The 14,163-nt window shown below is 45.5% G+C and overlaps 1 protein-coding gene across 1 annotated transcript in view; it reads left to right on the top strand.

The window, feature by feature from the left end:
- Nucleotides 1-521: 521 nt before the first annotated feature.
- The window catches only part of ATF6 (activating transcription factor 6), a 274,539-nt gene continuing 260,897 nt past the window's right edge, over nt 522-14,163 (top strand). The window contains exon 1 of the mRNA XM_072128529.1: nt 522-748. Within this exon, the coding sequence (XP_071984630.1) occupies nt 652-748 (97 nt within the window). The 5' untranslated portion in view covers nt 522-651. The remainder of the gene's footprint in view (nt 749-14,163) is intronic.

Raw genomic sequence — 14,163 nt, 5'->3', positions numbered from 1 at the left:
TACAAAAAATGTGAAAAATGGCACCCAAATTCTGAGCCTCATAACATTCTAGTAAAATATGTGGAATCTGAAAAACCCATGCCAACATAAAGCAGACATTTGGGAAATGTAAGTTATGAATTTATTTGGGTGCTATGACTTTCTGAATCAAAAGTAGAGAATTTAAAACGTTGAAAATAAAGAATTTTTCAAAATTTTTGCCAAATTTTGCTTTTTTTCATAACTAAACGCAAAAGATTTCATCCAAATTTTTAAACTAATTTGAAGTACAATGTGTCACGAGAAAACAATCTCAAAATCCCCTGGATATCTCACAGCGTTCCCACGCTATAACCACTTATAGTGACACAGGCCAGATTTGAAAAATGGGGCCGCGTCCTTTAGGCCAAAAGATGCTGTGTCCCCTAGGGGTTAATACAACACAGTATAAATATTACCACCGGCCAATCAGAATATAGCAGCTGGAGTACACCCCGCCCACCGCTGCGGCCTCTCTCTAGTAACACGTTGTGACTCACGTAAAGCGAGGTTTTTTTTTAGCATGACAGTATATGTTTTGCTTTTTTGACCCTGTATTGCAGCCGTAGCTCGTCATTCTGCTGCGCTTGGAGAAGACAGACGTGTATTTAGCAGCCAGTGCGGAAGTAAGATATGGCCAGCGAAGTTCAGAGCAGAATGTACAGCGGTGTACCGGGTCCCGGGCCGGGCGGTGGCAGCGAGGCTGCGTCTTTGGACGGACTAGACTGGGGTGAGCTGTCAGGGCCGCTGCCCCTCAGTGTTGTTTCGTAGTGTGTTCGTGCCCACTTTCCTCATGACTTTGTGTCATACAACTTGCTCTCTTCATAAATGATGCAATTGCTGTCTTCAGTGACTGCTACACGAGCCAGTGTCTGGTATCAACAGCACAGGAGGCAGCGGTGACCAGTGATAAGTCCCAGCTTTCCCCATGTTACTGCTGAACATTGGGATTCAGGTGGTATAAATACCCGCAGCCTTCTGACCGCATACTGATCCCTAAGCTTGTCCTGTACACAATGCAATGTTTCTATCTGCGTTCACACTGCTCCACAGAGATCCTTCACTTGTTCCTGGAGAGATTCTAGTCACAGCCAGAAGGCCATTGACATGGGACCTGTATATTACAACCGTTGCATTTGTTTTGTGTCATAACTCCTAGATAGTTCTCGATAAATGGACAAGTATCAAGACTTGTACTCCAGATACCAGCCATGAAAAGGCACAATGCCTCCTAGAATACACCTGGAGCCTCTTAGGAAATCGGGTACATGTGACAAAAGGGGAGATGCACCCGATAGCCTGTTACTTTACATACATACTTAACTTACTTTACTTAAGTTTTATTTTATTCTTAAAGGGCACCTACCACCCCGATTCTACCTATAAAGGTAGAAGGGGTGGTTGGATGGGACGTGAGAATAGCCCTTTTTTGGGCTAATCCTCCAGTCCCGGGTGTCTTTTACAAAACCTTATTACATGTATATGCTAATTTTTTTATGCGGCTACTGGGGCGTGGAGTAGCCGGACATGAGGCTACTAGTCGCGGCTACTCCACGCCCCAGTAGCCGCGTTACTCCGCCTACCAGTTAATCTTCGGCGCGCAGCTCCTGGAAGCTGCACGCCCTCGTCCGAGTTCCCCGGCTACTGCGCATGCGCAGTAGTTCCGGCCCCGGAGCCGCGGGACCCGGACGAGCTGCGCGCCGAAGATTACCTGGTAGGCGGAGTAACGCGGCTACTGGGGCGTGGAGTAGCCGCGATTAGTAGCCTCATGTCCGGCTACTCCACACCCCAGTAGCCGCATAAAAAAATTTGCATATACATGTAATAAAGTTTTGTAAAAGACACTTGGGACGTGAGGATTAGCCCAAAAAAGGGCTATCCTCGCGTCCCATCCATCCACCTACCACCCCTTCTACCTTTATAGGTAGAATCGGGGTGGTAGGTTCCCTTTAAAGATAATGGGGGACATTTACTATGGCATTTCCGCCAGTTTTGTGGCGTTCTCACCACATGTTCTGCTCTCAGACCTATTTATTAGCTGGCGGCGCCAGAAAAAATGCCTTTTTCCGCCTGCTCCGACTCTTCTCCGAAAAGGGGCGTGGCTTTGGCGGAGTGGAGACTCAGACACAATTAATATGTGTCGTAGCCCTTTTTGGGCGCTGAAAACTGGCGGAAAGTAGACCAAGAAAACTAGTCTAGCAGGGACTGTTGGACACATTTCTGGTGCTCGGGACAGATTTTGGTCCCAGGGACAGAAAATGGTCTCGGCGCCAGAAATGTCTCTGCACAGCTCTACAATATTAAATGTGTGTCTTCTTTCCCAGAGCAGGTCGGTAACAAAGCCAATGCAGACACCGACACTTTATGTAAATGTACCCCAATCTGTCTACAATAATGATTGTGGAGAACTACATATAATGTTGTTTATTGTCCCTGGAGATTCCTGTTTGTATAATATTAAAAGCGGCAGGATACATTGATATTCTGGGATTGTAGCTGGAGGAATATAATTTCTGCTCAAATTAGTTTTCAGTAAAACAAGGCAAAACAAGCCCATGTGTCCAATCCATTAAATACTGTCTACTGTGAAAAACAAGCATGGATAATCCATGGGCACCTACTCACAGATCCAGGCACTGTGACTGTGGTAACCATATTTCTTATCTACAACCTCCTTCCTTCTAAAATCTTTTAAAATAAGTAACTGTGCCAGAAGGGTTATTGTGGGCATTACCAGAGACTGTTGTGGCTTCACAGACTTGCACTGCCAGAGCACTTCCCCCTCCAAGTGTGTGATATTACAGTATGCACACAGAAGGGGGAAATACTGAGGGAGCAGCAGGGAGGCTGGGATTTGCTCCTGCATTTTAACAGACTGAGCATGGAGGGGCTGTGGTAACGCTCCCTAGAACTCTGCTGACTCATTAGCATAATTTTAATGGTGGATTTTTGAAGAAAGGAGGCTATGGACAACAAATATAAGACTATTATCACATTTACAATGCCTGGATTTATGAGTAGGTGTTCCTGGTTTGAGAGGTTTGATTTTCATGGTAGGTCTAATTTAAAAAGTAGTGCATGCACCTTCAAAGGATCACTGAAAGCACACGTGCAGTGTCAGCTGTGATAGACAGCTGAGAGGCGCTGCTTCTGGTGCCTGCTCCGTTCGTGAGCCAGTGCCAGAAGCAGGACGTTATACTTTGTCCCAGTGCGCTAAGTATCTAGCCACAGGGACGTACTATAACGTCCACGTGCGCCTAGTGGTTAATGCGTTTTGAAATGCAATGCAACAGCTGAAGATAGATTTACCTAATAAAATTGATGTTGACACGTGTTAAAGGGGTATTCTGCAAAAAAATAGATGCCATATGCATGGCATCCGTATGGAGAATGTTTTTTCAAATGTTACTAGGCAGCCCACTTTTTGGGGATGTGGCCTGGATGCTGGACTGAGAGGACGCATGCTGGTGAGTTCCCGGTGACCCTAACCCAAATCCAGCTTCATAAGCAACCAGCCTCAGGCCAACTCGCCCAATCCGCGTAGCTCAGACTCTGGCACCATCCATGATTGGGTAGCAGACCACCGCGGCGGCCACTGGGCTTGTTTAGGCGGGCCGAATACCACGTTCACCCCGCGGGGAGCATGGATGCATCCAGCGGCTGTATAGCCGTGTATGTCCCGTGTATAGCACATCCTTAATTAATTGGGAAAAAGGGAGACCTAAGTAGCAATCCTCCTTAGAGAGGAAGAAAACTACACATAAGAAATGCAATTTGTGTTCTGAGAAATTGCTGAGTACTTATAGGAAGCCTGTGTGCAATAAATGTTTGGACAACTTGCTGTGTGAGGAGAGAGCCTCATTCATGGACGAAATGCGAAATTTCATCCAGGAAAAAGTACGGCCTTCCGTTTCGTCATCCATTGCTGCATTTATCCCTCAAGAGCCACCTCAGAAGAGACAGAGGGTAATAGACTCCTCTTCGGATTCCGCTTCAGACTCTGAAGGAGTTAAAGTTAGTGATTTGATACGTCTCTTCCCTCCCCCCCCCCATCTCTGCAAACAAAATGGAGTTGAGATACCTGCTGGCTTCTGAAGACCTAGAACCCTTCTTAAAGGCTGTCCGTGATACCTTAAAAATAGAGGAGGTAGAAGAGACAGTCCATCCAGGTTGAACTCTTTGGTCTTCACCAATGAAATGACTTTATGTTTTACCATCTGTTAATGGGAACCTATAGCGCTTGAGAGACTGATGTATTAACTACCAGTATGAATCCACAGAAGCTGGTCTTGGTCTTGTGTTAAGTATTAAGGAGCAACACAATTCAATATGTGCTTTTCAAGTCTCCACTAAGTATATGGAGACAGTACATGTTTTTTATTTTATTATTGTAGAATAATATATACATATTATTTTGTATGATATTAAAGGGTACATATTTATTAAGAAAAATATTAAAATTTTAATTGTTCATGATTGTAGTTTTCACTTAATGCAACAGTAATTGGATGTGTCAAATACTGGTCCTTTGGACACTATATATTTGCAGGACAGTGATCAGTAGAGGCAAAAAACTTCTAGGTATTTGAGTCTTTCTGCCATAGGAAGGGAGAGGTAGATTTGACTATTTTAACTTGTGATGTGGGTAAAGGGATATATTTAATATTTCTGATTTTCTCATATTCGCTTTAAAGTTGGCTATGTGATTTAATAAACTATGCTCACACAGTATTGGCATTGCGTCGTTGGGTTAAGTAATTAGAAATATTAAAGAGAACCAGTCAGGCAAAATAACCCCCATAAACTAAATATATTTTCATAAACTGCCATTAGAAAGCATTGCCTCTATCCCTTCATTGTCCCTCTACATGCCTGTAAACTTAAAGTGTAACCGTCATTTCAAAAAAAACTTTTGATATGTTGTAGGGCAGGTAATTTTAAGCACTTTTGCAATTAGTTACCCGAATCTTGCTCCTTCCTCTTGTATTCTGCAGACTAACCCTACATGGCAGCAATCTCCCATCTGTCTGTTGCTAAGCTCATCCCGTCTTCATAAAGAAGCTGAGTCTATGGAGGAAGAGACACGCCCCCATTACCTCATGTGCTGCCAGGAGCCCTCACTAATGTAGTGACAAAACACCTAAACTCTTATCTCTCCTCAGCTTTCCCTACACTTGTGTATACTCAAATAATCCACACAGAAACTGCAGCCCCCCTCCCCCCCATTACCTCACACAAGGAAGTGACAGGAGACAATCTCCAAGTCTGGGTGCTGTGCCCTCGGGTGCTGTGCCCCCGGGGAGGTAGGATGTACACAGATAGATATGTTGGGATATACATAGATATAGACACATACATAGATATAAAACACAGTTGTTTGTGGTGCACAGTTTTGCCCCTTAAGGAGCTATTCACGGTATAAGACCGGTCCACACAGTCTTTGAAAAAGTCCACAAAATAGAGAAAAATATTTTCACTATGACCGGAGCTCCAAGATTTCTAAAACTTCGATGAACAGCACCAATCTTCAATTTCTCCTGCTGAAAGTATGTCACCATTCAGACTAGCACCATCACGTTCTCATTCTCCTCCTTTATTATATTGTAACTGGAAGAAAATATGCAGGCAGATGGTGTGGTACGTTCCAACAAGGTTAAAATTTATTCCAGTTCATTATACTCACAAAAATCCAATAAAAATGCGCATATCACAAATTCACATAACGGGACGCTAGCTTTCTCTCCGCCCGACCCAGGGTTTCGCCGGCAAGGCTTCTTCCGCGTTTTGCAGGAGGATACAGTGCTGAAGCCGCTGCCTGCGCTAGAAGAAAGAAAAGCTATAAAGATTTTGTGGGTATCTTGGATATCTGCAATCTTCCCTGGCAGCCACTTGTAGCGTATTGCAGCCTGCGCTGGATGAGAGTCAAGCTGCATGAACGGGGATTACTCTTTAACAAGATTCCTGCAGACTTTCTGTGCTGGTGATAATCCCCTGTCGTAACTACGGTTGTTCGCAAGTCGGAACGACGTAAGTCGGGGGACTGCCTGTAGATAGAGGATAGATAGAATACATAGTTTTTATGTCATTAGATAACAGCAGGCGCTTGTGATGTGGTGACAGGAGGAAGGTCCCGCCACTCTATCAGCCTGTGTGTGTGTGTGTATAGGAGAGATACAACAGCTCCAGGCAGACATGTTTATAGCAGAACATGTCAGGTACTTGTGTAGCTGATGTTTGTGTCTCACGTGTATATTAGGAGGATGCAGCATGTCAGCAGGTAAAGCACAGACAATAGCAATGCTTTACTGTACATTAAACACAGACATGGGGAGGGGTAACAGGAGCGACATCACTGCCTCTGACCATGTGACCAGCCTCATTTACATAGTAAAGAAAATATGATTTTATAACTTATGAATTGATTAGATAAAGGCTGGGATGGATCCTTGTGAGCTGCTCCAAGAGGTAGAGGTTGACAGGGCAAGACCTGATGACAGGTGTCCTTTAAATCTTCTGCAAACCCAGCTAGCTGGAAAGTTTAGGACCCCATTTTCAGGCTGTGTATGCAATGTAATTGGTGCACAAATTGAATAAGGGCCTCCATGCACAGAATGAACCAGGAAGGGAAAAGAGGGCACCCCTGCCTCGTTCCATTGTGTATGTAAAATGGTAAACACAGTCCCTGATGGCTCCTCGTATAGTGAAAATATGTCAACAAAACTAGGTGGGAATCCATATTTCAATAGTCTCCCTTATAAAGCTCCAGTCGACCCTTCTAAATGCCTTCTTGGCGTCTTTCGTTATTCTTCGCAGTATGCACAAATCTGAGAATGCTGGTGAAGTTGTCTTTGAATCCCCCCTCTCCCCCCTCCACCTCCTTCACGAATCCCGCCTGATCCACCGAGAAAACACTTGGTAACAGAGTTGACCGATTGTTGCAGGGGGAGTTCAATCTCGTGTGTGACCAGGGGCCGTGATGGGTCGAACCACAGTTGCCTCCAGGCCTTCTCCTAGGTCTTTTTGGGCGTTTAATAACGGTTTGTTGGTTTCCTTTGGTGAACTGCAAACCAAATGGTAGTAGCCATTTTTATGTCAGGTTACGTTTTCTGTTTGAGTGTGCCATTTTTGCTAATGTAGAAGCATCTAAGTCCTGAAATAGGGCCTTAGCTCCTTCATATTCCAGGTCTGCATGTTCTCTTGCTTTAGTGAGGTTTGCAAAGGTATCCACATAACTCAGAAGCATGCACAATACCTCTCTGGAGGGATCCTATGGTGCTGGTTTAGGCCTGTGTACCCTTTCTATGATAATCTTTTCAGCGGACCTCCTTCAGTAAGTTACTTAATTACCAGTATTAATGCCGTGGTGATCGTTTTCTGCAGCACCGCTTTTGAGATCTCCAGGACATCTGTGCCAGTTGCCTCTGAGTCCAATGGGCTCCCTCTGTGGTTGCCGCGTCAGAGGCAGATGAATGCGTCAACTCCATCTTGGGTCACTGGCGGTGGTGGGTACCAGAGTAATGAATAAGGGGGTTGGCGATAGCCTTTCCAGCGACTAACTCAAAGCCCCGCCCTTAGTAATAAGCTTTGTCGGTTAGACAGAGCCACTACTAAGAGGAAATTCCAACTACTATTTAAAAAAAAAACAAAACACACCCTAGTCAACCATTTTATCTAAAAATATAAATTCACTGGTCATCGTCATAGTCCACTGCATGGACAAATCTAAGACGTGTGTATATATATAAAAAAAAAAACAAAAACATTTTTATGTGTGTGTACAGATTTGTAAAAACATGTGACTTGTCTGTGTTACTCACTCGTCAGTTTTGGCCCCACCTTTGTGCTCCTGTACAGCTCCTCCTTCCTGCTTCTTCAGAGGTCACAGCCTGGTGAGCTGACATCAGTGGGGGAGGGAGGAGCTGTACAGGAGCACAAAGAATTTGCCATTCTGCAGGCATCAGAAATGATCTAAAACTTACTGGCTATTGGTGTGGACACACCTGTTCATCATAAACGATAGATGATACTCCTTTAACTTCTTAACGACTGGCCCTTTTGTTTTGTTTTTTCATTTCAATTGTTACTCCCCACCATCAAAAATCAACACCTACAAATTGAAATAAAGTGATCAGAAGTTTACATAGTCCAAAAAATGGTATTAATGAAAAGGTCATCACATCCCGCAAACAATGACACAGCTCCATATGCTAATGTATGAAAAGGTTATAAGCGTCGGGTAATAATGAAACACAGACATTTTTTGTTTTTCCTATCCAAAGGTTTTAATCTTTTTAAGACTCAATAAAAGTTATATAAATTTTTTATTGCAATGATCTGACCCAGATAATCAAGTACAGTGTCATTTGGAGGGTACACCAAAACCATGTCAACAAAAAAATGTTGCAAATTTGTTCACCACTTGACAGGCTCTTCTTAGTTTTTGCTTTTTTATTTTTCACTTCCCACATTCAAAAATCTATAACTTAATTTTTCCATGTCAAATTCTGTGAATGCTTGTTTGTTGTGTAACGTATTGCAATTCATTCCTTCTATGATGAAAACTATGCACTACATAGTTCGCTCAGTTTTGGCTTGTGATTTTAAGTGGCTAGTGAACTTAAAGGGAACCTGCCACCACAAATCTACCTATAAAGGTAGATTGGGTGGTAGGTGGATCAATGGGACGTGAGGATAGCCCTTTTAAGGGCTAATCCTCACATCCCCACACTTTTTTGAAAACTTTTATTATCCCTATATTCAAATTTACTTATGCGGCTACTGGGGCGTGGAGTAGCCGCATCTGAGGTTACACGAGGCGGCTACTCCACGCCCCGGTAGCCACTTTACCCCTCCTACTCACCCATCTTCGCGCTCACTGCTCCGAAACAGGCGCGAGCCTGCTCTTCTGCGCATGCACAGACGGCAGGATCGCCAGACGAGGGCGCGCAGCTCCGCGTAGCGAAGATGGGTGAGTAGGAGGAGAAAAGAGGCTACCGGGGCGTGGAGTAGCCGCCTCGTGTAACCTCAGATGCGGCTACTCCACGCCCCAGTAGCCGCATAAGTAAATTTGAATATAGGGATAATAGAAGTTATCAAAAAAGTGTGGGGACGTGAGGATTAGCCCTTAAAAGGGCTATCATCACGTCCCATTGATCCACCTACCACCCAATCTACCTTTATAGGTAGATTTGTGGTGGTAGGTTCCCTTTAAGTGGAGTTGAAAAAAGCGGAGTTTGAAAAAGAGAAGTCCACAGAGTGGAGGGTGGAGAGGAAAGCCAGCAGGGCCAGGTGGGTAGCTGGGTTACTTTTAACTAGAGGGGGTAGGAAGGGGTCAAAGAAAAGGAAGGCCAACTCTGACTCTGAACATCCAAGCAAAATTGTGCAATGATGTAAGGACGTCAGTGTCAGAAATGGCAGCCCTAGCGGATTCTGCTCTCCCTTACAGCCGGGGGAGCAGACCAGCTAGTAGTAGGGTGGATGGGAGTGCAGGTAAGCCAAGGCAGCTAGTGGTTGTAGGGGACTCTATAATAAGGAAGACGGATAGAATAATTTGTCGCCAAAACCGCCTCAACCGAATGGTTTGCTGTCTCCCTGGTGCCAGGGTTCGGCATGTGGTGGAAAGGGTGGATAAATTACTGGGAGGGGCTGGGGATGACCCAGCTGTCGTGGTCCATGTTGGTATCAATGACAGAATAGATGGTAGGTGGAGGAGCCTGAAGAATAATTTTAAAGAATTAGGTTCAAAGCTTAAGGAAAGGACCTCCAAGGTAGTATTCTCCGGAATTCTACCTGTGCCATGCGCTACACAGAGAAGACAGCGGGAGCTCAGGGAGTTCAATGCATGGCTCAGATCCTGGTGTAGAGCAGAGGGATTTGGGTTCCTAGAGCATTGGGCTGACTTTTCACTGGGGTGCAACCTGTTTTCCGCAGATAACTTGCACTTAAATGGAAGGGGGGCTGCTGTGCTGGGGGAGAAGATCCTAGCAGGGGTGGAGGAGTATTTAAACTAGGATCGGGGGAGGAGGAAAAGGAAGACACTGAAGGGGTAGACAGGTCCGAGAGGGGGCAGGTTATGTTGGTGGGTGCTGATGTGGGCTGTGTAGGGGGCCCAAGGCAGTGAATAAGGAGATCCACAAGTTGCAGAACAGTGTTGAGGATATATGTGCCAGTAAAATTACTTTAAATCAGATAAATAACTGTGGAAAATTAAATTGTATGTTCACAAATGCCAGAAGTATCACAGGCAAAATGGGCGAGCTTGAGGCTCTGATATCAGAGGAACAGTTAGATGTTGTTGGTGTAGCAGAGACATTGCTTGATGCATCGCATGATTGGGGTGTTAATATTCAAGGTTTTACACTCTTTCGGAAAGACAGGGCAAATAGGAGGGGAGGTGGTGTATGTCTGTATGTCAGAAGAGACTTAAAAGCGATTGTGAATGAGTCAGTGGTCTCGGAAGCGTGTGAGGAGGCTGAAACTTTGTGGGTTGAAATTCAAAGCCAAGAGAGCTTTGAGAAAATTATTTTTGGTGTAATTTATAGACCCCCTAACATCTCTGAGGAAATAGAGGGTCACCTACATAAACAGATAAACAGACCCCCAGACATTTTATGAACATTCTTCAGGATAATTTTATGGTGCAGCTTGTAGAAGATCCCACAAGAGGTGACGCATTGTTGGACCTTGTGATTTCTAACAATGCGGAGATTGTCCAAAATGTCAGTGTCCGGGAACCTCTTGGGAACAGCGATCATAATAAGGAGAATTATTCTCACCGTTAATTCGGTTTCCATTAGTCCACCATGACGGCCCCAACTGGAGGATGGCCCTTGACCTCTGTAGGGACAGGAAGCAGAGAGGTTAAATGCCCCTCCCCCGCACCTACACTCCAGTGGCTACCAAATAACTACACCGGCTGTGGATGCAACCCATTTATTGTATGTTATAGTCACACACAGATACAACAGGTTAAATAATAATATAACTAAGACTACTCTGTCTTATAAAAATAAAAGGGGACGGGAAAATATATGGGCCATCATGGTGGACTAATGGAAACCGAATTAACGGTGAGAATAATTCTCCTTTTCCATGGCGTCCCCCATGACGGCCCCAACTGGAGATGTACCAGATTACCAGTACCTCTAGGGTGGGACAACTGCCTGCAAGACTTTCCTACCGAAGGCCTGTTCCCTGGCGCTTTGGATATCTAATCTGTAGTGTCTAGCGAATGTTAACTGGCTAGACCAGGTAGCTGCTTTACAGATATCCACTAGAGGCCCCACGTTTTTAAGCCCATGAGTCTGCCACCCCCCTGGTTGAGTGGGCCCTGACAGTCCCAGGAATGTCCATATTTTCGGCATCATATGCCTCTTTGGTAGTCCGGATCCAACGGGCAATAGATGCTTTGGAAGCTTTCTTCCCCTTGTTCTTCCCTGTGTACTGCAGCAGGATGTTGTCGTCCTTTCTCCAACGTCTAGAGATGTCCAGGTAGTGGAGAAGACATCTCCTCACATCCAGAGTATGCCATGCTGACTCCTTACTGTTCTTGGGGTTCTGGCAAAAAGAAGGTAACACAATTTCTTGATTGCGATGAAAACTGGAAGATACTTTGGGAGCGAAGGTCTTATCTTGAGTTAGAATTACTCTATCTTCCAGAACTCTAAGATAAGGTTCTCTAAGGGAGAGGGTCTGAATCTCCCCTAGCCGTCTAGCTGAGGTTATGGCTATAAGAAAGGTCAGCTTAAGGGTTAGGCTTCTAAGGTCCGTAGTCTCTAAGGGCTCAAATGGAGGACCTGTCAGGTGATTCAACACCAGAGACAAATCCCAGTTTGGGATATTTTCTTTTAAGTGAGGTCTCAATCTGGAGGTAGCTTTTACGAACCTCTGGATCCACTTGTGCTCCGCCAAGGAAGTATGAAAGAAGGCACTAAGGGCTGATACCTGGACCTTGAGTGTTCTCGTCTTCAGCCCTTTATCAAAACCTGCTTACAGGAAATCCAGTATCTGCGAGATGTTGGGAGACAACTGGTTAGGAGGGACTGAGCCACAAAGACACAAATTTCTTCCATATTCTGGGGTAAATTCTGTGGGTGACCACCTTACGACTAGCCTTCATCGTGGAGATTACTTTGTCGGATAGCCCCTGGGCTGTCAGTATCTTCCTTTCAGGATCCATGCAGCGAGCTGGAGAGCCTGCGGATTGGGATGAAGGACTGGACCCTGGAACAGGAGATCTGGACGAGGTGGTAACAGGAATGGATCCGCCATTGCCATCTTTTTCAGCCAAGGAAATCAGTTCCTTTTTGGCCACCAAGGCACTACGAGTATAACTTCCGCCTGGTCTTCCCTGATCTTTTGTATGACCCGGGACACGAGAGGAAAGGCATACAGTAACAGCCCCCCCCCCCCAGGACTGGCTGAATGCGACCTTTTGGTTGAAGGGAACTGTAGGTTCCAGGGAAAAGAAACGCGGGAGCTTCGCGTTCTTGCTGGAGGCAAACGGGTCTATTGACGGATGTCCCCACCTCCTTGTTAACTGAAGGAAGACGTCCTCGTGCAGACACCACTCGTTCCGAATGATCTTCCTCTGACTGAGGAAGTCTGCTGCCTGATTTTCTTCCCCCTTGAGGTGGATGGAGGAGAGGGATTGAAGGTTGTCTTCTGCCCAGGTGAAGATTTTGTTTGAGAGTGCCAGGAGACTCGGGTTTTTGGTTCCCCCTTGGTGACGTAGGTAGGCCACCGTAGTGACGTTGTCCGAGAATATCCTGACATGCTTTCCCCTCAGCATTTGTGTGCTGGACCTCAAGGTTTCCAGCACAGCTCTTAACTCCCGATAATTTGAGGAACGGGATCTCACTGAATCTGGCCACAGACCCTGAATAGGATAACCTGCGACAATCGATGGACTTGCGTCTGTATAGTTGTAACTGGCCAAGTATGCCAGGGTACTCCTTTTCCCAGACTTGTCGGATCTGTCCACCAGTCCATTGAACGTGAGACTGAGGGGAATTTCCACCTTTTGGCTTAGGTGACGAGGATCTTTGTCCCAGAAGGACAGCACCCAGTTTTGTAGTGTCCTTGTGTGACTTTGACTCCATTGCACGCACTGGATGCATGCAGTCATGAGTCCAAGGATCCTCATTGCATCTCTTATGGAGCAGTACTTCTTCTGGAATGTCTTTACCTGGAGAATCAGATTTTCTCTCTTTCCTGGTGGGAGAAAAGACATTTGTTGTGTGGAGTCTATTAGTACTCCCAGGAATACCACGTTCATGCTCGGGTCTAGGTTGGATTTTTCTATGTTGATAATCCAGCCTAGCTGTTGAAGAGTCTTTATGGTGATATCCCTGTGAAGAATCAGCTCTTGACTTGAGGCACTTACTACCAGAAGGTCGTCCAGGTACGGAATGATGGATATTCCTTTTTTTCTCAGGAACGCTACTACCTCGAACATAATCTTCGAAAAAGTTTTCGGTGCAGAGGATATTCCGAAGGGAAGGGCTTTGTACTGAAAGTGAACTTCCTCGCCTTCTGGTGACAGGACTGCAAACCTGAGAAACTTCTGCGTGGTAGTAGGCGTCCTTCAGGTCTATTGTACACATGAACGCCTGGCGTTGGATTAGAGCTGAAGAGGAAGAGACGGTCTCCATCTTGAACTTTCGGTAGAGGACGAACTTGTTTAACCCTTTCAGGTTGCAGATCATCCTGGACTTCCCGTTTGGTTTCTTTATGAGGAACAATGGAGAGTAATGTCCTCTTCTTTGATATTCCGGAGGTACGGGGATAATCACATCCAGCTCTATCAACTTCTGTACTTCTGTCCAGAGTTGGAGCCACAGCTCCCGAGAGGGTTGTGTGGTTAGGACGTAATTTGTGGGAGGAAGAGCGGTCAATTCTATTTTGTAGCCGTCCTGGAGAATAGACAGGATCCAGGGGTTTGACGTTATCCGGCTCCATTTCTGATGAAAATTCAACAGTCTTCCTCCCACCTTGGCGTCATTGCTTCCTGAAACTCGGGGCGGAATTGCTGGCACTGAGGAGAAACCCCCTGCCTCTTCCACCTTTGGGGTAGCTCCATCTTCCTTGCTTACCCTTACCCCTAAAAGGCTGTCTCCTGTCTTTGGGGTCACAAAATAAAAAGGT

This window comes from Engystomops pustulosus, chromosome 10, assembly GCF_040894005.1.
Source record: "Engystomops pustulosus chromosome 10, aEngPut4.maternal, whole genome shotgun sequence".
Lineage (NCBI taxonomy): Eukaryota > Metazoa > Chordata > Amphibia > Anura > Leptodactylidae > Engystomops > Engystomops pustulosus.
This window is presented reverse-complemented; position numbering and strand designations above follow the sequence as displayed.